Here is a 24,693-nt window from a genome sequence, read left to right on the forward strand (position 1 = left end):
AACCCCTTCCAGTCACTAAAGGGGCTCCAGGAAAGCTGGGGAGGGACTCTGGATCAGGGAGGGGAGCCACAGGACAAGGGGGAATGGTTTTAAACTGGAAGAGGGGAGATTTAGATGAGATCTCAGGAAGGAATTTTTTAAAATGAGGGTGGTGAGCCCCTGGCCCAGGTTGCCCAGAGAAGCTGTGGCTGCCCCATCCCCGGAGGGGTTCAAGGCCAGGTTGGACGGGGCTTGGAGCAGCCTGGTCTGGTGGGAGGTGTCCCTGCCCAGGGCAGGGGGTGGCACTGGGTGGGCTTTAAGGTCCCTTCCAACCCAAACCATTCTGTGAGTCTATGAACAGCTGATCTTCCGGGAGCTGTTAACTCTGAAACCTAATGATGGATCCATGGGCAAGCAGGAAGCTGCACCGCCCTCCGCGGGGCGTGGTCGGGGGGCGTGGCTTGGGAGGGCGAGGCGGGGGCGGACGCCCCCGCCACGCCCTCCCAAGCCACGCCCCCCGACCACGCCCCGCGCAGATGGTGCCTGGGCAGCCAATGGGAGCGCAGCCCGTCAGCTGACCGGCGGCGCCTACCCAGGTGCGCGCCGGCGGGCGGCACAGAGCGGGCGGTGGATGCCGGCACCGCATCCCTCCGCCGCCGCTGCTCCCCCCTTTCCCGGAGGAAGGAAAGGGAAGAAGGACTCAATCCCGTTATTCGCTACCGCGGTGGGATCCGCGGATGCGCCGCGAAGGGCAGTCCCCGGGGGAGAGCCGCCGGTAGCCGGTAAGTGCCTCCCTCGAGCTACGCGGGGGAGGGAACCGGGCCCTGCCGGCAAAGTTCCAGCGGGTTTTCCCTGCGGGCGGCGGGTTCGTACCGCCCCGGGAGCGCTCCGGCGATGGGGACGGAGGATGCGGTGTTTTTCCGCGGAGCTGCAGCATCGCTCTCCGGCCGCTCCGCTTTCCCCCTTCCCCCGGGTTTAGTTTTGCTGCGAATCGGTGTTTTTTGCGGACCGCGTGGCTCGGTGTCCCGGGGGAAGGAGGAGGAGGAGGGCGGGCGGGGGGGGGGGTGGCCGCGTACCTGCGGGGGGAGCGGGGCCGGTGTCGCCTGTGCGACAGGGCTGCCAGCGTCCCCGACCTCCCATTTGCATGCGAATGGGAGCGTATCCCGGCAGATGTCTCGCCTCATCCATTCACCCGCAGGAATGGGGAAAGACAAGGAGGCTCCAGTGTAACAATAGCCCTTCAGAAAGCGGCATAAAGGCGCAGTGTGAGCGGGGCCGCCCGCCCCCGCCACCTTCCTCCCGGGGCCGGGGCGATGCCGCGGCCGCTTCGCACCTCCCGGCACTGCGGTTCGGTGGCGTTCGCAGCCCGGCGAGTGGCGGAGAGCGGGGCTGGAGCCGCCTCCGGCCGCGGCTCCGTCTGCACCGGGAGCTGGGTTGTTCGGTTTTTTTATTATTATTTTACTTTTGGAAACCGGTCGCCTCAAAGATGCGCGGAGCGGGACAAAGGGCGAGCGCCCGGGCGGCCCCGCTGGCCCCCCCTCAGTGGGGGCTGCCGGAGGGGCCGGGGGGTCGCCCCCGCCTCGGGAAGCCCCTTTGGAGGAGCGGGGGGAGAGCTCGCATTGTGCTCGGTCTTACCGGGAGGGCCGCAGCAGATGTTGGCCTGCTATTTTCCATCCTTCCCTAAGTTATTTAGTGCCGGCTCGGTGCGTTTTCCCCACCAGGCGATGGAAGGCGAAGTAACAGAATCAAACTCAAAGCAGAAAATAACATTGTCCGAAAGCGGGAGATCGCGCACAGGATGCTGATGGTTTTGTCCTGGAGCTGCGCGATAGTTCCTAAGTCATGAATCTCTTCGATAAAAACAGTTTGTGAACCTTTAAGTCCTTTCCGTACAGACTTAAAGGACCCCTATAAAATGAAGTCGGTATTTCTGAACAAGACTATAAACCTTTTATGGAGAGTAATTTAGATGTACACAAGGCGATCTTGCAGATGCTTCAAATGACCAAAGTCACGTAGGGCATCACTCCCAACTGCTGCCTGAAGGTCCTACCAAAGTACGGCCAAAACTCTTGCGAGTTGGGATTTAGATTCATGTGAAAGACAGGCACACTGAGAGAGAGAAGAAACAAAGCGCGAAGCCTGCCAGGTGACACAGTAGCTAAGAGCACCGCATTTGTGATGTCCGATCAGGCTGTGGGCTCTGTCACCCTGTGTACCCCCTCACTGTCCCCCCCTCCCCCCGGCCACCCTCCCTGTCCCCCTGCGCTGCGGCAGTGTGTCAGAGCACGGCCCTGAAGGGTGAAACCTGCGCTTTGCAAGAGCTGAAGTTTAACTTTTGCATTGACAGTTAAAAGTTACCAGAATAAAATTTTATGTAGTCCCTATAAAACTATATATCCTAGTAGGCATTTTGGACTTCAATAGACTGTGATGACTATAAAGTATTTTCCACTTATCTAGAACAGACACGAATAATAACACTGATTATTACAGGAAATAGGTTTTTGTATCAAGTTGTATAAATTATAAAAGGATACAAAGTTTTCAATGTTAACTGTGAAAGAATTTTTTGGTTTTTTTTTTTTAATTACCATGAATATATTCATGCTGAGCGCATCCAAACTTATGCTGCAAAAAGAAACTTCTGTTCATTCTGATTTACCAGGGCTCAGGCACGGATCCAGCTGGGAAGCTGGGACGCCCTGGTTTAAAACCAGTCACGCGTGCACGCGATTCCAACCCCGCGGAGTAAATGCGATCATTTAAATAGGCATCGGTTAAAGCTTTCGTCATTGTATCATAAGCAAACACTAAGAACCCCCCGGTATTTGAAGAAATGCTAATTGCCGCCGGGATGCGAGGCGCGGTGGCGGAGGATGCAGCCCGCGCAGAGGTGGAGATGCTGCAGCCTTTTGTTTGACTTCGATACAGTATCGTGGCACTGCAGAAGCCAGGGAAAACTTTTGCTAATCGGCGTGCCGTATTCCTGCTGCATCTGGCCACTGCCAAGGTGGGCGGCGGTACCAGCTCTTCATTATTTTATTTTTTTTCTAGGGACACTTAAAGCACCTTGGATGAATCATAACCCCAGTCAAGTATTACTCGTACTGCAGCTTGCATAGCTTAATATTTACTGAAAAGGTAATTTATTTGCATTGTTGAGTCTACGGATATTTTTTGTTGTTTTTAGGGATGATATAAACTCCAAGTTTATTTAAACAATAACTTTTGATTTTTTTCTTTTTAATTTCTTGTATGAATTGTTTTGAAGCTTTTATTTCTGTTAATGATATTAATGAATTAAAAAAAAAAAGGGGGGGGGGTTAGAGGGGGGTTTCACTTTGATAGATGGGTTAGAGCTCTATGCCATGTTATTTCTGCCTCTTTTGGGACTGCTGCTTCCCCAGGCGAACGCCTTGGAGCACGCGTGGTCCCAGGTCAGGCTTTGTGTCAGGCTCAGACTAGCATCAGGTATCAGAAAAAGACAAAACCAAAGACGAAAAGTTAAGTGATGTTTATAGAAGAGCAGGCTGTTAACAGCATTTATTATATTTTTTTTTCAACCCAAAAAGTAGCATGATGCTGAAAATCTTTACTGAAGAGCCAAACATTTTCAGAAATAAAAATCACTTTCTTCTACTGCGCACTTTTAAACTATGGAGGTGACTGTTCTTTGAAGCCCTGATTAATATAAATGAGCTGTAATTTTCTGACCAAGCCATCCTAGTTCACATATATTATTCCATTGGCAGACATGTGGTCTCCACAGCTGTCCCCTCATTTGTGTATGAAATGGAAACACTGGTGGCATTTGTAGGTTACCATAGTTACACGAACAATACACGTGTGAGGCTTCATCCTGCCAAGCTCCAGATTTTTTCCTGGCAGACATTTTGTAGACACAGAACTGAAGAAAATCTATGTAAAGTTTTTGGAAGCACATAAATCCTTTTCTCCCTCTCTCTGTTTATATAATGCTAATTGATGGGGAACCCGCATCTCAGCCTCACGACAGCTGATTCTTGCGCCTTCTCCCAGTTGGAAATGCCACCCCGGGAGATGTGGGATGCTCCCAGGAATCATAAATTCCAGGCTCCACTCAAGAGCAGGGAGGTAATTAGCAGGATCAGGCCTTAAATGCTATGGCAAACACAAAACGCGTCTTTCTTAAAAGTAAGTTGCAGCACAGTGAGGTCTACACGAGACAGAACTTTTGAGCTTGAAACCGTTTTCTCCCGGTTGTGTTACGCGGTTGGCAATGCCCGGGGGGGGCCTGGGGGGCAGGAGAAGCCAGCCCCCACCAGCCTGCTCTGGCAGCAGCATCTGCAGGAACCCAAGAAAGCACACTGAAAAATACTCCCATACTTGGTTTTGCCTCTACAATTAACATGTGCCCACTATGGAAGGAAGGATGGGCAAGAGTAAAGAAATCAGGGAGTTGGCTTAGAAACGGAGTTTGTTGGTATGTCATAAACTAGTAAATAACGATGTTTCTCTAAGCCTCAGAGTGCTTAAATTCTGCCAAGAGAAATCAAAGGACTACTCTGATAAGCACATCCTCAGTAGACTGTTTCTTGAGTTAGTCAGTTATTTTTTTTCCAGTCTCATTCTTTTCCTGTAGCAGTGTAATTTAAGTCCTCCACTAATGGACTTCATAAGGTCAGGAATGGCACGTGCCCCCACACAGGTTTAAGAGGTACCCAGATTAAAGTCCTTCTAAACCGCATACCCTTATTTGTTGCTGCTCAAAGCCCTGCAACTTCATTCAAATTTTGGGTTGCTATTTAGATGTTATCTTTCATTTTTTTCTACATATGGCTCTGAAGGACAATACTGGATTGGCCTATTTTGTATTGGCCTAATTCTCCTCCCGTTGAAGACGGCAGAAGTCTTTGGCATCAGTGGGAAGAGAATTAGTCTCTGCTCTTGAATTCTACCGCAAAATGTTTTTATAGCTTCATTTTCTAATTGATAAGATCTTAATTTGGGGATACAAGCCAATATTTTCTTGACTTTCTAGCTGGCTGAACTATCAAAAGGACGGGACCTGGTTTTTACCTGCAGCACAGTTTCTAAAGATCAAGTATTTGAGATGGAATAGATACCTATTCCTTTTTTCTTTTCTTTTTAACTTAAAGAACGACAGGGCAAAGCAATCGTAAGTAACGGTCTTGAAATATTTAACAGGATGCTGTCTTGAGAATGCGCAGCAGTTATAAAAGCGCTGTAGAGAAACAGCTCTTTCCCTTATTTTATTGGGTATGATGGTCTTGCCACATAACTTTCCCTCTGAAGGTGCCGCCCTTTAGCCCTCTGTGGTGACACAGGACAGTATTTTCCCCCTCCACTTCACAAACCGAAGCAGTCCGTTTAACACTGGAGACAAAGATTACTTATGGGGTTTATTTAGAAATGTTAGGGACTGTCAGCAACTCATTTCCAGGTATTTAATATAACGAACTCTGGTGAATCCAGCAATTTATTCATCTGTCAGCTTTGATTAGAGCAGAGTCCCAACTGCTTCTTGAAGCCAAGCCCCCTGAAGGTATCTGGCTGGGTTTGCCTCTCACCGGTCACTCTGTCCTTAGTGAACGCAGGGACCCTGCGGCTGCTCCCACCATCGGCTCGGGGAGGTCCAGCCCCTCGCCTGCCCCCAGCGACGTCCCATGAAGCTGGGGAGGAGCTGGGGTGGGTAACGCACCGGCGGCTTGTGTGGAGAGGGCTCTTCTTGCATTCGCAGTGAGCCAAACCCCAGGCAGGTGGCAGGGTGGGTGCTGCTCTTCATGCCGTGCTGTTCCAGGAGCAGGACTAGAGCAGGATCTACCCCACCAGCTTGTTCCTCCACCGTGGTGGGTGGGAGCCATCGCTTCCCTGTCCTGCCGGCAGCCTGAGCCCCAGCTGGACAGTGCAGCCCTGTTTCACCCGCGACCACCGGCAGGGAGGTCCCAGCGGGCCCCCAGGCCTGGCCGGGCACATCCCACTTCTGAGACCAGCATCATCAGCTGGGGGTGACTTGCTTCATCACAAAAGGGTTGCTTTTGTGGACGAGCAGGAGGTCTGAAAGTCAAGGGCAGGGCTGAAAATGGCAGAGCTGACACTGGGACAGAGCAGGCTTTTGTGAGGATGTGTCTGGTGTGTCCGTGTGACACTCCTTGTGTGTCTATCGAATATTATCTTCTAGAAATACCAAGTTCTGGTTTCATATACACATATTCAATACCAAAGACATTATAAGGTTAAGGCTAAGACCAAAATCAGATTCCCCTGTGTTCAGTAAATACCTTTCAAACCTGGAGAAACTCCACCACTGACAATGCCGTTAACCCAGATCTCCATCGCTGTAACTGCTGTCTTTGTGCCTTTCACTGGAGTATTTCACCAGAGGTCACTAGTCCTTATTTTATCAGTCGGGTTTTAAAGATAACGTTAATAGTTTGGAGAAGACTAGGGGCTGTTTCAGTTCATGGGAAATGTTTCCTGGGTTCCTCCTCTGTACTGGAGGCTGGGGTTGTTCAGCCTGGAGGCTCCACTGAGACCTTATTGTGGCCTTCCAGTACTTAAAGGGGGCCTACAGGAAAGATGGGGACAGACTTCTTAGCAGGGCCTGTTGCGATAAGACAAGGAGGGATGGCTTTAAACTAAAAGAGGGAAGATTTCGACTAGATATAAAGAAGAAATTTGTTATGCTGAGGGTGGTGAGACCCTGGCCCAGGTTGCCCAGAGAGGCGGTGAATGCCCCATCCCTGGAAACATTCAAGGCCAGGTTGGATGGGGCTTTGAGCAACCTCGTCTACTTGAAGATGCCCCTGCTCATGGCAGAGGGTCAGATTAGATGGACTTCAAAGGTCCCTTCCAATCCAAGCCATGTTATGATTCTATATATATATACTCCTCAATGCCTAATCTTATTTGTTATGTAACTACTTTTGTATAGTCAATATAACTTGAGTCATCAAGCAAAATGCAATCTTTCGAGTTTGTCTTTATGTAAAAATTGGATTCACACTAAACCCCTTGCTAACTCCCAATTGCAGCAGCACGATGAGCCCTGCACAGGGTCCCTCTGCCTCCAGGAGACGCGACGCCAGCTCAGCTCCCCGGGCACTCCCGGCTCCCGCGGTTGTCCACAGTCCAATGGACTTGGTGTGCTTGGACCAAGCCTGGGTTTGCTGTAACTTTCAGGGGTGGGTCAGCAACATGGTGAAGAATCAGACTAAGGAACGTCTAAGAAAGGCATAAAAGTTATTTGGAGAGACTTATTGAGCTCGTCTAAAATTTGGTACAATAGCATTTAATTTTTTTATAAAATATCAATCAAAGCTTGGATTGTCTTTCTGTAATTTGAAAGTGTTTATCATTGATATAGTGAATCTTGCAATTTCTGTTATTTCATGCATTATATGATTTATTTGATTAATCAAGTCCAAAGATACCTAGTAAATGCATACCTTGTGCTGCGTGTAGTTACTAGGATGCAGATAAGCTACTGATTGGCCTTGCTAAATTTTTAAATTACAAATGATCCATCACTTTAAGATAAATAAATATTGATAGTTACGGAGATAACCATTCATAATAGGCATCGCAGTGACTTGTAAATGCATTGCAAAACCAACTGATTTTACCCATAGAAGAAGAAGCAGTTGAGTGAACCAGTTGCAAAAGGAAAAGTTTTTAAATAGCTGCTTGAAAACGGGTCTTTGAAATGGTTTTATCATAGTATAAGGCACCGAGTAAAACCAGACAAGTGTTCTTTATAAATTCATTGGCAAATACGTTTTCCTTTATCTTTCTGCACCCTTTAAGTGAAATAAGTCTTGTATATACAAATTAAACACTACTGTGCCTGAATGAATGGCCTTAATTAGCTAAAGACTTTATCTATAAAGCATCAATAACTTAAAATTTTGAGAGAAATAACTTCTCCTATCTTTTCTGCAATAGGCAGCAATTTTAGTACCTCTATATTTTGCAAGCACTTATGAAATAAACCCATCTGTGGAAAAACTGCTGACTTTGCCATGACAAGACTGAGAACTAAAGCTGAAGGAACAAGTTATAGGTCTATTCTTAAACACACAAATTCATGAAATATGACTTCTCTCTCTCTCTTCATCTCATGAACTTCTCAAAGCAAGATTGTGAGCTGTTTTCTGTATGAAACAAAGTTTATCTCAAGTATCACCTAAATTTTGAGACTAAGAGAAATAGCTGAACATAGGCTATTAACATTTTCACCATTCTCAGTTGACTCAGCCTTCCTTTCCTGATGACAAGGCAGAGGACCTGCTCTATGTTCCACGCAATACTACTTAAGCAATTTTGGGATGCAATAATGACGGAAAAGATACACTCCATAAAACATGTATTTTCTCAGTACAGTGTAATGGTATGTTGGGTTATCACTTGTGAAGAGAAGAAGGATGTCTTCAGAAAAATGAAAAAACTTCACATAGAAGCCCATTCAAAAGTGCGGAAAGACTTGTGAAAAGGAGGGAAGGGTCATGTAATACAGCTATCTAACTGGAGAGAAAATACCTTTTTTCTTAGATCAGAGTAGAGCCTGACTTCAGAGTAGTACCAAAACCCAAATCTGTGGCCACTTAATGGAATTACTTCTGTCCCATCTCAACTTGGTTGACTTCCAAATCTTGTCTTGGTGCTAACAGCCTTTATATTAGATCTCAGCACCTCCCATGACAAATCCATTTATTTTGTTGTCAGTATGTTCACAGCCTTGAGTGAACAGTAAGGTGTCTCCATACTGGTCAATTAATATATGGTTTTATTAACATTTACAGGTAAATATAGCTCAGAAATGGAAAATTTGATCTTGCAAGCATGTAACTCCTAGGAAAAAAATCAATAAGTCTCTTTTGTTCTAAGGGCTGAAGTCTGTGTACGCACACTACAGGTATAAACTATGTAGATATAGATGTAGGCTAACAGTAAAATACAGTTCAATACTTAATCACTAATAATTGAAAACTAAACACATAGTACAGCCTCAGGAAATGGAATTATCAAAGTAGAGTGTAACAAGGACCAGAAAAAGAACTCCCTTTTTTCTTGCTTAAACAGTTGAAGCTATAGATGGCTGGCTTATTACATATACATACATACACATGCATACATATAATTTTTTAATAAAAAGTCTTATACATTTCCTACAGCCAGTGCTATTATGTGGATTTCACAAATATATACTGACTCATTTCAGGTTTTATTTATTGGCTACCATTTCTAGCACAGGATTTTTTGGCATCCTTTATGGTAGTAACAACTACTGACACGCCGGGGTCTTTCCCAACTGTGGGGGATCCTCAATGACTCAGAAAACTGGAGTTCGAGCTAGAACTGTGTAGGAAGCAAAACAGTCACACTGCCAGAAAGCCAGTCAGCAAAAAGAGAGGAAGAGGATTTTCTGTTGCTTTAGGAAAATCCTGTGGAGTTCTGGCATCCATATTTCTCGTGGTTAAATATATTTCTCATGTGCTCCTTCCTTCATCATTATTAACACTTCACTTCCACTAGCCGAGCTGCCTCGGCTCTCAGAGTTGTGAAAAACCAAAAACCAAAATCCGTCCCAATCTCTTAATGCCCTTGTTCATTTTTTTAAAGCTATTTCTCTTTTTTAATTTTTATTTGAACTGTATCGATTTTGATAGATAGTAAGAAGCAGAGATATCCGAGTTGTTCCAGTATGAAATCCTCATGAGGCAGGTGCCCCCAAGGTAACGAGATGTTCAGATCCTTCCATGTGCTTCTGAGATCCCAAGTATGCCAAGACTGAATTCTATTTCTGTTCTTTAAATATGACTGGAAGACAAAGCAGTATTTCTCTAGTCTTGGACCTCTTTCATTCTTCAGCCTGCAGATACACTAAATGCAAAAAATAGTTGGAACAGATCTTCCAAAATTAGTGATGCTCCATAAATTTTAGACACTGTACAAGCTAAAACCAATTAGGTTTAAATTCTCCCTTGCATTTAAAATACCCAGAAGGCTGTGAAAGCATTACAGCGTGTACAGGTGGAAATGGAAGAGTTTCACCAGCGGTTTGTCCCCCATCAATGCAGAAGGGAAGCGCTGCACGGAAGGTCTCATGAAACTGGCTTTTAACCCGACAGCGGAAGTTACTTGGTTGACTGTCAGGAAAGCTAATTTAGTCAAATAATTTTATCTGGTAATTGTGTGGAATGAAGATAATAATCACAGACATGATTCTTCTCTATCAAACGAAATAAAAGCTTTTACTACTGCCTTCATATTGAACAGGGGCCCATCCTGCGTAGCAGGGCATGAAAACTGGAGTCGTGGCAACAAAAGAATGGCCTATATTGTCCCAAGATTAATTTATTTCATTAAAACAAACATAGTAAGAAAGTAGATAATAATTTGAGTTTCTAATGTAAGAATGTTACTATGGTACAAACACATCTTGCCTTTCAGGTTTTCAAGGCTTTTAAATGGTTTTATGAGTTTTTTTCTTTAGGAAAGAAAAAACCAAACAGACTATATAATTTGACAACCCGCTGTTTAGAAAGCACTTATTATTCCTGATGTTTCTAATACGACTTGTTAATGGTAATTTGCAAGAGATTTTCAAACAGATGACAGAAGCTGGGTTGCAATTCCATGGCTGATTTCCTGGGCCATCACTGTACCGTAGCTGTGCTCTGCGTGGTATCTACCACCTTGTACTCCACATCAGAGTATGAATGAAAAGAATTTTTCTCTCTCCTGCAAATTTACTCCAATATTTTAATGAAAAACATTGTATCAGATATACAAGCCTAAAGAATAAACCCCAATAAATTACAAATTTTCAAGATTTAATATGCTGTTTCTGCAGTGCAGGCATTATGAATAGGATGCTCTTTGCATTTCTTCGGTGGAGATAAGACTAGTATTTTTCAAAAGAACACAGATAAAGCGTGCTAAGGTTGTCCTGAAATACAGCAAATTGCCTTCTCGCCAGAGCTTTCCCTAAAATTAAACACTGACTTTATTTTGATGGAATGTGTGTACAGACAAGAAGGAAAAGTAGGCATTGTTTGCAGGGAAAAAAAAACCCCAAACCTTAAATATTATAAAACCCCGAGGATGTGTTTTGAAGCTTTCATACCATTATTACACGTCCTGTAGGCCATTGTTTTTGTCTTTGCTTTTAATAACAAGCTCCCACGTTCAGATTTTGGTATGCTCTTTCAGCTGACTCACATCATTTTCAGCTTGACTTTTCTGTATTTTATACAACTCAGGCTTGTAAATAGCTTATTTCCTGATGACATTGGAGACTTTCAAAGCCTCAGTATAAAAGGCTTACCATCAGGCTTGATTCCTCAATATTTTTCTAAATAGACAGGATTGCACTTGTAAATTTGATTCCTGGGAAAGGTGCCCATTCCGTAGGTTAGCTGTAAATACCCTGGTTGTTAAAGTGAAGTCCAGCCTCTGTCTCTGGGATGTACAAGGTCGTTGATGCTCTTGACTGCAGTGAGCCCCGATTTTAGTAACACAACGTTTCAGGGCAGGTTTTGTGTTGTGCTTTCTTTACTTTAGTGCCTCTCTCTCCCCTAAGCACCACCAAAGGTTATTGTCCACCTGCAGTACGGCACCAACAGCTCAGTTCTTCTCTACAGAAAAGGGGTGGCTGCAGCACTGCAAAGGCCCTGCTGAAGCTCAAAGCAAGACATGTCCCTTGTCACCTCCAACATACAATATCCTTTCCTTAAACTTGTCAAACTGTCTTAACCTGACCATAATGAACTCAACCTCAGCTCACTATGGGCCAGTTCATCTCCAACTTCTAGCCTAAGCAGTTCTTCAGGCTACATCTTTGCCAGACCAACCAAGCCAACCTCTTTCAGTGTCCTCTGTCTGAACAGGCTCTTCCTTTCCCTGACTATGGAGTAACTCTCTTGTTTTGATCCCAGTCTGAATTTGGTTTTTCTGCTCACCATGTTCTAGCTGGAGTCTGACCAGTTCCTACGCCTTGTCACTACTGGTCATTGCAGCAGGCTCTGGATCCCTGGGCATGGGTGCTGGGACCCACCTGAATCCAGGAGGCAGCAGCCCAGGACAAGTTTTCCTGAACTGCCTGATGACGGAGAGTGTTTATATGGCAGTAGTTTCCCAAACGATGATGAGGAAGAAACAAGAAAGCTGCACAAGTCATTAGCAGAACATTAGCATAACAGACAATTTTCCGAAAGACTAGCTCCGTTACTTAGGCTCAATATATGAAAATGTTTCTGTGGAGAGTCGGGAAGGTGCTGGGGATCAGTATGTGCTTCTGGCTCACAGCAAGTGCAAAATAAATTGCTTGTCTTAGCCCAAGGTAATTTTCTTCGTGTATCTGATCCCTCAGACTTTTACCGAGGCACATTTAGTTTATATGGCTGCCAACCAAAACCTGTACTGAGTCTCCTTGCAATAGAAAAGAAATTTTGCAAGAATGAAGCACTTAACTGTGGAGAGAGAAGATTTTCTGTGGTAGTATCAGACATCCAAATATCCATGTGCAAACTATAATGTTTATTTTTTCATCAATTTTTAATAGTGACCATTAATACAGTTGTCACAAAAGCGACAACATTTTGTCTTCCTATTACCAAGGGAAAATGTTTAAAATCTATTTTTTCTAGTTAGCAAGTTAACTATGAACATTTTTTACGAACAGTTCATTTCACAATTGTCCCTTCATAGTCTCCTCTTTACTGCATTATGGACTTAAACGTACTTTTTCTTCGGATCACCTGCACAACCAGACAAACTCAAACAACCATGAGAAGGCTACGGCTGCCAGCACACACCTCCTTCCACCCCACAGATGAGATGAAGGATCTTCTGCTCCATAACCAAATATCCTCCCCCACTATGATTTCTTGGGCCAAATAAATAACCAATATTAAGCAGTTTTCGCAACCTAGCCAGAAAGGGAAGCCCCAGACAAACCCTCCACACTGAATTTCCAAGATGGAAGAGGCAGGAACGATGCTCACGTTTCTGTCTGCAAGAAACGTGAACACGCCAATAGCCCAGTCTGCTGACAAAAATGTGGTTTCTTAACGCAGTAGGTACTGAGACGTGCTATGGAAAATGCATTTATTTAGCCCCTAGTAAAATAATTCCCTCTATATCTCTCTCATAAAATTAACCATTATTTCTGTTGATATCAAGTTAACAGCTCTTATGACTGTGGTAGCGGTTTAGTACACTAGAAAATAGAAATATAATAAATGAGGGGGAAGGCAGAGAATGCTAAAAGCTATCCTTTACACACTCAGTAGCTCCCAAAAGAAAGGTATTATACCCCCTTACCTTTTAGGGAACGTTTCCCTACCCAGTATTTTTAAAAGAAATTTTTAACACAAAATTAAAAGAAGTGCCAGCAATCACATCACCCATATCAAATACCATTTTCAGGGGAAAAAAAAATATTTTTTTTTGTGATATGACTCTGTCCTAAGGGAGGTTTTGAGGACCGATATTCTTCCTTAATCCAAAAAGCCCAGAGCCACTGCTCTGCCCCTGTTCTACAACTGGTGTTTCTTTAGGAAACGCTCCCTGGCCGCCAGAAGCCAGAACCTTTTGAACCCATCCCCTGACCCGTCTGTGCCTTGGGCTGCACTCAGCTACCGGCAACACAGGAGTAGTTTTGTATGAGAAAAAGAACAAGTTAACACAAAAGGGATCTCGGTGGGTAAAATGCTGCGGTGTCCAGCAGGGAAGGGACACACACTGACCCCTAAATTCTGCTCAATTCCGTCTCACTGACTCCAGTGAGAGCTGGGAACTTTCCCAGGAGCCATCCCTGGTTTATCCATATGGGCTTGGTGAGTATCCATCGGTGGCTATTTGGAACCGCATTCTGTCACAGATTTTAGTTTCAAAACCTGGTTGTCCTCCAACTTATCCACCAAAAAAAAAGAAAGATTTCCTACATACATATCTTGCCTAGTTCTTATTCGGAAAGGTGCTATTATAATTCTAGATAGACTCATGTCAGGTTCTGAAGTCCTAACATTTGAGAAATACAGTCTTCCAGTGAAAAACACTGTGCTATTTTATTCCTTTGGACACTGAGTGTCACAGAGGTGTCTGGGACCAGTCCTGCCAATGCTGCGAAGACTGGAAAGCTGGGACATCCAGGGGGAAAGGGACGGCTGTGGGTGACTGCTCAGAGAGCTGGCACCTTCTTCTTAGGAGCATGAGGGCCGGGACGGTGAAGCATATCATATACAGAGATACAAACTGCAGAGCAAAAGCAGCCGTTGGTATTTAGTTATACAAAACCTTGCAGTGCACTTTTTCATTGTTAACGGCTGCCGCTTCAGTTTTTATCAGCGCGACGGATGGGGTTTTATAGCTTAAGCAGCAGCTAAAGCAGAAGTCCATGACTTGGCTTTTCCCTCGTGCTGTGGCCTCTGGGCTGCCGTCCCCGTAAGCACGGCACCGGAAGGGGCCGGGGCGTCTGCAGCCTATCCGAATTCACTTTTGATTACACTGGATTTTCATTTATAGCTTCATCCAAGCTGCCCTGGGCTGGGGGAGATTGGAGACAGTAATGTGCAGGTCATTTCTAAAGAACATTTCCCAGTTAAAGAAAATTAAATCCATTTGCAGTAGAAAATAGCTAGAGAAGAGAAAGTGTCACTAGTAACTTGTAAAATCGTATGTCTACAGTGATCATAAACCCAGGACTCTATTCAATAAAACCAGAAATGCCTTCTTACCCAGGATGAACAATAAATGTAACGTGCAAGTAAGAGAATATAAATATTCCACAAAGGAAGGATCAAATTCAATTTTTTTTCAAAATCTAGATGTGCTGCGACATATTTTAAAAGATGCTTTGAAGTCTTTTTCAGGCAGTTTCATTTTTAAAGCATGACGCGATTCCTGTAGCCACATGAGAGCTAACTCGGTACTAAACCGTCATTAGGGCCCACAGCTTTATAAGGCATGGACTTCTTTCTCTTCCTCTGCTTAGAAAAGAAGTTACAGGCTCCGAAGGCGGGACTGTTTGGAGCAATATTGCCCCTGGTAGTGGCACCTGGCCTGGTGCAGGTTGCTGTCCCCAGACATGGCCATGGAGCCCAGGCTGCCAAGCTGGACCACCACATGTCCCTGCCAAGGCGACAGCCCGCCTGGAGCAGCAGCTCTAGGCACCTCCAGTACCTGCCGAACATCGCTACTGGGTGAAATCACTGCCTGCGTTATTAACTGGCAAACACTATAATCTGAAAAATCTGGAATTGAATCAATTAAACTTCAGATGTCGTCAGTATTCCTCGAACTGTCTAGTTTGGGTCAGCCACTGAGAGAAGCAGCCGTTAAAGTCAGCGTAACTCAGTGAATGGTGGCCTCCTCAACACTCTGTGTTAATATATTCCATACTATTACCGTGCCATTAGGATTATTTTTTTTTTAACGCAGTTAGTGTCTTACTCAGTTCTTCCACCAGTTGAAAGTTATTTGAGAAGGGATGTTTGTTCTACATCTGTTTTTTTCCCCTTCAGCACGATCTCCTCAGCTCTCATTCAAGTCTCAGACACCAGAAAGAAAATCTTACTCCCCAGGGTCAAACACCCCTCTCTCCCTTCCTCCAAAACACAACCGCAGGACAAATAACAGCACACCAAAATAAAAATGCTATTTGGTGTGTTCTACTTATCGCAGGATAGCATAATCTGAAATAAAATACTGTAATTTTATTATTTAATATGCTGATCAGATTTTGAAGTAAAACCGTTACATAAATGGCATTCCTGTCACTGTTATCCAGATGACTATTTTAAAACTATTTTTCAAAGCTGTATGTAGTTCTATTTTATATAGTAATACCTTTTGTGGCCTTTCACTAGGTTGAGGTTTCACTCCGTTCTAATTGAAAAAGATGCTCTTTCCTGCGTTCTGCTATTACAGGTTATCATTGTAATGTACTCTGTCTCAGGTATAGCACAACTGGATTATTTTGTGGATATACAGAGAAAGACAAAACTTTTGTTTGAGAAGCCTCAAGTGCGGTCATTAGAGCATGAGATTTACAGTGTCGCCTCGAATTTCACGAGGTCTGCTCTTTCAACCCTTATTCAGATTGGCCACGTGCCTTGCTCGCGTACGCTTTGTGTTTCATTCAAAGCTTGCTGAACATGGGCACTAACCTGTTCAACCTTCCCTGGGAATTATCCACCAATTGCGGTGTGCCCAGCGAGCCAGGAGGAATAGAGCTGGGAATGGGAAATCGCCTCCACAACCACACGCTGGAGAAAATCAGCATCACCGACTCGACGCCCCTCCGTGCTGGAGCACGCGCAGCCGCTGTATTGAACTGCACGGGCCCCAGATTGCACATTTTTACACAGACACAAACTCTCAAAACTGTACCCGTACTTTTTACAGCAGTCCTAATAGACAGGTTTGCAGATAACAATAAAGTAAGAGCGAGCACAATTTTACTAAGAGCTTAGATTTTCCTTGAATACATGTTTAAAGACCCACGACACAGCAGATTTTCTGAGGTACGCTGGGCACTGTTGGGTTATTTTAAACATACTCTCGCATGAATAACTTCAGGATAAAAAGACAGAAGTTGTGTGGTTTACACAGTAATTTGGAATTTTGGGGAACAGTTCACGTATGACGGACAATGTAGTACAAAGCTAAAAAAAGGACAGAACATTTAATCGAATTTACTGTTATTGTTTGGTGCTTAGCTGGATTAAATCTAAGCTGTTATCTGGAACCGATTTGATTAACTCAGATGAATTTTGGCAAAGTTCGTATGCATTTAGCTTGAAACTTATAAACCAACATCTTCCTGAGCCTTAATTCCACACTCCCGGAACCTGAGCCTCGGGGGCCGCTCTGGCACCCCGGCTCCCAGCCGGATTTCGCTCTGATCAATCTTTAGCATTTCTCAAGCCATTTAAACAAATATCGCAGAGTAAAACTGAAAGATATCCGAAAGTTTTATTTTCAGATGATTGCATACATTGTTATGGTAGCGTGGGAACTATCGGGGAGTTTTCTCATGTAAATCCTAAGTAGAAGAGAGTACCAAACCCTACATAACTTAACTATACCAGATCAGGGGTTTCGTAAGAGAGATGAATGTTAAAATGATGATTGTTTTCAGATATTTTTCTTCAAAGTATGATGAAAATAAATAATATGTGAACTATATATGAGGTGAGCATAACATATACCCTAATCTATTTTCAGGAACCTCTGCAGACGCTGATCTGCAGAAGATTCTGGAACACAGAGGAGCAACTGAGAGCCTTCAGAGCGTTTCTTGTCTTCTCTAAACTCAGAAAATCATCTTTCACCTTCTGGATGTCCAAGCCTTTCACCTTAAACTTTCAACTTTCCATTTTCTGCCTGATAACAAATTACCCTCTCGATCTGCTGTTGTTCTGAGGGGCTAGGGAGCTGAGCTCACTAGCTGCCCAGGATGGCGAAGCTCAGAGTTGTTTTAACTGTTTGCCAGTTGGTGCTAGAATTGCTAATGAATTCATTAACTGAGTCTTCCATACAGAGCAACGAATGTCCGCAGCTTTGTGTATGTGAAATCAGGCCGTGGTTCACACCTCAGTCAACGTACAGGGAAGCCACAACAGTTGACTGCAATGACCTTCGATTAACAAAAATCCCCAGCAATCTTTCCAGTGACACTCAAGTCCTTCTGTTACAAAGCAACAACATTGCAAAGACCACAGATGAACTCCAACAGCTCTTTAATTTAACAGAATTGGATTTTTCACAAAATAACTTCACAAGTATCAAAGATGTGGGGCTCTCGAATCTCACTCAACTTACTACTTTGCACCTGGAGGAAAACCAGATAACGGAGATGACTGACTACTGCTTGCAAGACCTTTGCAACCTTCAGGAGCTATATATAAATCACAACCAGATCAGCAGCATTTCTGCAAATGCATTCTCCGGCCTGAAGAATCTTTTGAGATTACATCTCAACTCCAACAAATTAAAGGTTATTGACAGTCGCTGGTTTGATTCTACTCCTAACTTAGAGATTCTCATGATTGGAGAAAATCCAGTGATTGGAATACTAGATATGAATTTCAAACCGCTCTCAAATTTAAGGAGTCTAGTTTTGGCAGGTATGTATCTCACAGACATTCCTGGCAACGCCTTGGTAGGCCTGGATAGTCTTGAAAGTCTTTCCTTCTATGACAACAAGTTGGTAAAAGTCCCTCAGCTTGCACTTGAGAAAGTTCCAAATTTAAAATTCCTGGATCTCAACAAAAATCCAATTCATAAAATTCAAGAAGGTGATTTTAAAAACATGCTCAGATTGAAAGAGCTTGGAATCAATAATATGGGAGAACTCGTTTCTGTTGATAGGTACGCGCTGGACAACCTACCCGAACTTACAAAGCTTGAAGCCACCAACAATCCAAAGCTGTCTTACATTCATCGTTTGGCATTTCGCAACGTTCCTGCCCTGGAGAGCTTGATGCTGAACAACAATGCCTTGAATGCAGTCTACCAAAAGACCGTGGAATCCCTTCCAAACCTGCGTGAGATCAGTATCCACAGTAACCCGCTCAGGTGCGACTGTGTCATTCACTGGATCAACTCCAACAAAACCAATATCCGTTTCATGGAACCTCTATCCATGTTTTGTGCTATGCCTCCAGAATACAGAGGACAGCAGGTGAAGGAAGTCTTAATACAGGATTCAAACGAACAATGTCTTCCAATGATCTCTCATGAGACCTTTCCAAATCACTTAAACTTGGACGTCGGCATGACGGTGTTTTTAGATTGTCGGGCCATGGCAGAACCTGAGCCAGAAATTTACTGGGTCACTCCTCTGGGCAATAAAGTAACTGTTGAAAGTCTCTCTGATAAATACAAGCTGAGCAGCGAAGGTACCTTGGAAATCTCTAACATCCAGGTTGAAGACTCTGGGAGATACACCTGCGTTGCCCAAAACATAGAAGGGGCTGACACGAGGGTTGCTACTATCCGGGTGAACGGAACGCTTCTGGATGGTACCCAGGTTCTGAAAATCTATGTTAAGCAAGCTGAATCACATTCCATCTTAGTTTCTTGGAAAGTTAATTCCAACGTCATGACTTCCAATTTAAAATGGTCATCGGCCACTATGAAGATTGACAACCCTCACATTACGTACACTGCCAGGGTCCCGGTTGATGTACATGAATATAACCTCACGCATTTACAACCATCTACAGATTACGAAGTGTGTCTAACCGTCTCCAATATCCATCAGCAAACACAGAAGTCCTGCGTTAACGTTACAACAAAAAACGCAGCTTTTGCGCTAGATATTTCAGACCAAGAAACCAGCACTGCCCTCGCAGCAGTGATGGGATCCATGTTTGCCGTCATTAGCCTCGCCTCCATTTCTGTTTATATCGCAAAAAGATTTAAGAGAAAAAACTACCACCACTCATTGAAAAAATATATGCAAAAGACCTCTTCTATCCCACTGAATGAGCTCTACCCTCCACTAATTAATCTCTGGGAAGGTGACAGTGACAAAGACAAGGATGGTTCTGCAGAGACCAAGCCAACCCAAGTCGACACATCCAGAAGCTATTACATGTGGTAACTCAGAGGATATTTTGCTTCTGGTAGTAAGGAGCACAAAGACTTTTTTGCTTTATTCTGCAAAAATGAGAAGTTGAAGACTTTTGTATTTTTGACTTTGCTAGTTTGTGGCAGAGCGGTGAGGACAGGTGGATATTTCAGAATTTTTTAGTATAGCGTATCGCAATTGTTTGACACAAATGGCAGCTTCACCTAGCTTCCAATTTCTTTTTTTCCTTTTTTTTTTTTTCTTCTTCCTTTTTTTTAGTTATTGTGCTAAACTTAATGCTGTTCTAACTACAGTGCTGAATAAGATTAATGAGAGGCTGGGGATCCCCTGGGATTCAAAAGTAGCACAACCCCGTTCCTCCGAAGCCATGAGTAGAGTGCGGTGTCTCGCAGAGCTAACACCCGGGTTTGAACCGGCACGGAACTGGGTTGGTAACGCTGGGCTGAGGACTCGCACGCTGAGAAAAGGAGACCTTGAATGATGTTAGTTGACTGTACCGTAATGTTGTATCAACTGCTTCGAATGTTTTTGACTTTGAACAACGAGTTTTCTTTTTTCCTTTTTTATTTTTGGAGTAGTTGAAAAGGCTTAGGTAAAGCTAACAGGCAATAGGAACATGTACATCCAATTTTTTAATGTAACAGACTAAATGTTAATTGTTCTCTTATTCTTTTTATTATATTTAGTAGACACTTTTGCAGAATACTAGTTTTGTTGTGTTTAAATCACCAACACATGGTGTTTAATGAAAGCAGAGCTATAATAAATTTAGTTTTGTTCTGATTTTTTATTTTAGAAGTCACAATAATGTATTGGGCTTAGGTGTCACTAGTTTGACTGGTGATAATGTTTTGACATAAAATATATCCAAAATGTTATATAAAAATATTGTGTTTTTTTCCTTGGTGGAATTACGTTTCAACAAAGTTCCAATTTTTTTGTATGCATTTATTTTAATAGCAGTGTTTTCTCTGCACTACATGCAAAATATTGAGAATAATTTAATCAGAAAAATGTATCGGTATGGCTTTTGGACTGTAAGTCACATGCAGAATCAAAACTGTTTGGCGTAAGATACACAGCAAAAATAACTCACAGAGTGTGTAACAAAACATTTTCCTTTTTGTATACTTTTCTGTTTATATTCTGAGCTAAGATATAAATGAAGCTGACATTTAGCTGTCATTACGATCAGTTAGGACAAAAAAAACAACTCAGTGCTACCAAACTGCAATAAAACAGTTGAATCCTGGCATATACTTTAAAAAAAATAATGAATCGGATTAACTTACCTTCAAAAGCAGAATTCAGATAGCTGAAACTAAGAAGAAAACAGTATGTTTGGGTTCAATACTGAATTGTATTTTTTTACAGGCTTAAAACTAACCAGTACTCTAAGTATTTTACTGAATTAGTATGGTAAAAGCGCAAAACCTCAGAAAGCAGCGGTATTTCTATGTGTGCACTGGGTATAATATAAATGCATCATTTCCAGTTGAACCTACAGAGGCTTTGTACGTTGTCTTTTCTGACTCCGTGGAGTTCTCCGCAGGGACTGCACACGAGGGGGGGGTCTGGTGCAGGACGTGGTGACACTGACACTAGATACCGAATCAGCAAGCACAGAATTTTCTACGCTTTATGACCACTATCAATGTGCAACTTTTTACATGTTTTTAGATACCAAATACGGTTCTTGGTAAGTAAAAGTTAATTGTTAAAATAATGGCTGTGCCTGGGTTTTGGGGTTGTTTGAAGTTTTTTAACTCATTTGCTTCTCAAATATCTCAAAGACACCCCACCCCAAATTTACAGATGGCTTCAAACTTCTTTTTCGCCTTCAGCCAACTGTCTAGAAGTGAAAAAGTTCTCAGCATAAGCTGCTCTGGTGCAAAAAACTTCAGCACGTCTCTTGGACACATGCCTTGGTGATCTTGCGTTTCAACGTAAAGCTGAGTGAAGCTATTAATTATGCATTTAAATCAAGTACTTATGCTGCTTTACACAATCTTTTGTATGTTCATAAGATCTCATACATTTTTAATCATGTGACAATTAGATGTTGGGATGAGGCAAGTGTCTTTTGATCATGGAGAAGTAGCATGGTGGAAGCATTTATTTGTCACCTTCGCCTGTATTTGTTTTTAATGTTAATGGAAAATTTCCTCTTCCTTCTTCTCCAGGAAAGCTTCAGAGCAATAATTATCATCTTGTCTATTAGTTATTCTAACCTTAAAACTGCCTCTATTATTATAGCAGACATGATAAATTAAAACTGATATCTCTTCTGCAGCGAAGATTCGCTCTGCTTTTCCCAGACAAAAGGACACAGTGCGGATGAGGCTGACAGCAAAATTACGACTTCCAACTTGCATGACATCACGAAATTGTCTTTAGAAAATAATTAACTGAACAGGTGTCAGATGGTGCAGAGCAAGCGCCTTTCTCCATCACCTTCTCAGCTTCCAGCAGCACGTGGACATAAACGGTAACAAAGATCACGCAAAAATCAGCGATCCTGCTCTTCCTCCTGCCTGTCCCCACCTCCCAACCCGGATTACACCCACCGTTGAGGTCTCCTTGTCTTCTGAACGTGCTCATATCCACCGGTCCCTGCTGGTGGAGACAGACCGCACTGAGAACTGTGTGTGTGTGGCGGGATTTGTTTCCACCTGGCTCTCCCTTCTGCAGCTTGGGCAGTCTCAGACATGGAATGACTGGCAAAAGGGAAGGTGGCAGGGACACGTGGCCACGGAGCAGGACGAAGCAGCACTCAGCAGTTTGATCAGCAATCGCCAACAGCAGCTGGGAAGTAAAGCAATGCTTAACGTGGTCCTTTCCACCAGGGAAATAACAGGCCTTTTGTTCCCTGCAGACCTATCTGGCAGTTTTATACCATTTGTTATCTTTTTAGAGCAATGCTGTTGAAGAACAGCAGGAGAAAATGGCCTCGTGACAGCCATACACTTCTCCGGGATGTGCTGATCCTCAATATTTCAGGGCAGCTGATGGTGCTGGGACTCTGGGAGGGAGATGCAGGTTCCCTGAGAGCAGCTCAGCAGCAAGAAGCACCTAGTTAACGCACACACAGCCACCAGCGCCAACTGTTCCCAGCCTTGTGATTTGACCCCTTAGAATTCTCTACAGATCCCCCGGAAATTTAAAATTTTGCTAATAAGAGAAAAGAATTGGGTAAGAGATTAATCCCATGTGGCATATAATCTTAGTAAATAACCTTCAACCTTGTGCCAGCAATTTTGTGCTTGCAGTTTGTTGTGAGCAAAAATAAAAATCTCTGCCTAATTGCCTTCAAAACGTATCTGCATCTACTGTTCACTGAAGACAAAAACACACCCCCAGTTTGCTCAGAATCCGAGACTGAGACTGGCCACTTTAAAAACAGTGTGGGAAAAACACTGTTACCTTTCATTTGGCTAACGGTTTCGAAATGCTGCGTAAGAGTCGGTATTTCATACCCAACTAAACTTCTGCAGTGTTACTTCCACTTGGTTGCCCAATAATAAAATATTTCAGGCCCCCGAAGAGTAAATAGCTCACTCAAGTGTATACAGTATTCCAGCTAAATCCACTTTTCATTTCCTCACCTAAATCATAATATCCTATTGGATTGAGAGAGGATATTTTCACCCATGAGTCGAGACTCACACTGGGCACAGTCTTGGAATAAAGTGCAGAAATACACCGATAATTTCATAGAGCTACGATGCGCCCTCCAGCCTCGCCTCGTGAATATGTACTTTAGTTACTAAAAGAAGGTTACAAAGAGAAAAGGCCAACAGTTTGGACCGCTGGTTTCATAAACGGGTTAAAACTGGAAATAGGTCATCCAGCGAGAAGTGCATAAACTTGCCCTAATGCCACCGACAAGCTGGGACGTACATGGTAAAAGGAGCATCCTTCTGAGTTCAAAATAGGCATGTCCTTTTGCTTTGTGCTAGCGAGCTTGAAAACAAGGCTGAGGACAACCCATTGCAAGGGAATTCCTGAAATTAAGCGGGATAAGCAGCTGGGGGCTACTTCTGCAGCATCTCCACTGCAGCCGATGCGCCCTGTGTGGGAAGAGGACAATTCACCGGGAGCATCTCTTCCTAATCATTGTGCCATCCTGTGAAGCATCGCGATGGACGGGTGCCAACGGGCGGGTCGTGGTGGAAAAGCACATGGGTGTATGGGACCGGTGCCAGAGGAGCTGTTTCCCACTCCATCCACCACACTGGGAGTAGCCGGCTGTTGCACAGTGATCCTGCTCCATGACCCACCACCGAAATGAACGCCATGAATTTCTGTTGCCACTGGAATTTGCCTTCTCATGCTCACTGCGCCGACAGCACGACCGCCGCAGCCCCAGCACCCACAGCCATGGAAACCCCGAGCCCGAAGGGCATGGTGACCGTGCTACCGTGGAACTTCTTTCCTCAGGAAAACCCAGAGTGCCTGAGCTGGAGACAGCAAACGCTGTTACACACACTCCTTAAAATACCAGCACTGTAACCCTGAAAAAAAAATACTACCGCTACCAAAACCCCTAGGTAACGTTTTTTTGCAGTGTTGCACAGAAGTGAATGTTTTGTGTTTCCCCTGAACTGTCAATCTTTTAATCTTGTCCTTTTCTGCGCTTTCCAATTATTGCAGCTTTTTTACATTTGAGGACTGTTACCCACCCACTCCGGTAGGTTTGCTCTGCAGTTGGCCTTTCCCTGGGCTCATCCTGCCCCGCGCCCTGCTGCCTTCCAAGGGCAAATCCTGTACAGCCTCGGTCACCACGAGATCTCCAGAGATTACCCTAAAGCACTTTTAATTTGGATTTGACTTTGCAGCTACCTGCTTTCACCGCCAACCTTTTTACCCTTCACCTAATTCTTAGCCTGTTTTTCTTTCAGCCGCTTCTGTTTGGAGCCCTCAATTGCTGTTGCCGGTCACTCAGAGTCAGATGACGGATGCGATGGCATCCCCCGTTATCCATGAGCATTATGACCCTCTGTTACGTTTTCTACTGGTATGAAAGCAACAAAAGACTCATTTTTCTTCCTAGTACGGTAAAGGACATTTACCATAAAATTTGTACTATTGTATACTTATGTCAAGTA

General features: G+C 43.8%; 1 protein-coding gene across 2 annotated transcripts; it reads left to right on the plus strand.

Annotated features, from left to right (window-relative positions):
• Window positions 1–619: 619 nt before the first annotated feature.
• LRRN1 (leucine rich repeat neuronal 1) lies at window positions 620–19,597 on the plus strand. Of its 2 annotated transcripts, none has more exons than XM_054216281.1 (2): window positions 620–761; window positions 17,215–19,597. In XM_054216281.1, exon 2 carries the CDS (start codon window positions 17,447–17,449, stop codon window positions 19,595–19,597), a length of 2,151 nt encoding a protein of 716 aa, XP_054072256.1. In that variant the 5' UTR covers window positions 620–761; window positions 17,215–17,446. The 2 variants fall into 2 exon arrangements, with proteins under 2 accessions (XP_054072256.1, XP_054072257.1); XM_054216282.1 differs by lacking the exon at window positions 620–761 and adding an exon at window positions 3,042–3,123.
• The last annotated feature ends 5,096 nt before the right edge of the window (window positions 19,598–24,693 follow it).

This window comes from Rissa tridactyla, chromosome 10 (genome assembly GCF_028500815.1).
Source record: "Rissa tridactyla isolate bRisTri1 chromosome 10, bRisTri1.patW.cur.20221130, whole genome shotgun sequence".
NCBI lineage: Eukaryota > Metazoa > Chordata > Aves > Charadriiformes > Laridae > Rissa > Rissa tridactyla.

Bases quoted from the DNA above. Each gene is read 5' to 3' on its own strand.
- LRRN1 (XM_054216281.1), top strand. From the start codon at position 17,447: ATGGCGAAGCTCAGAGTTGTTTTAACTGTTTGCCAGTTGGTGCTAGAA.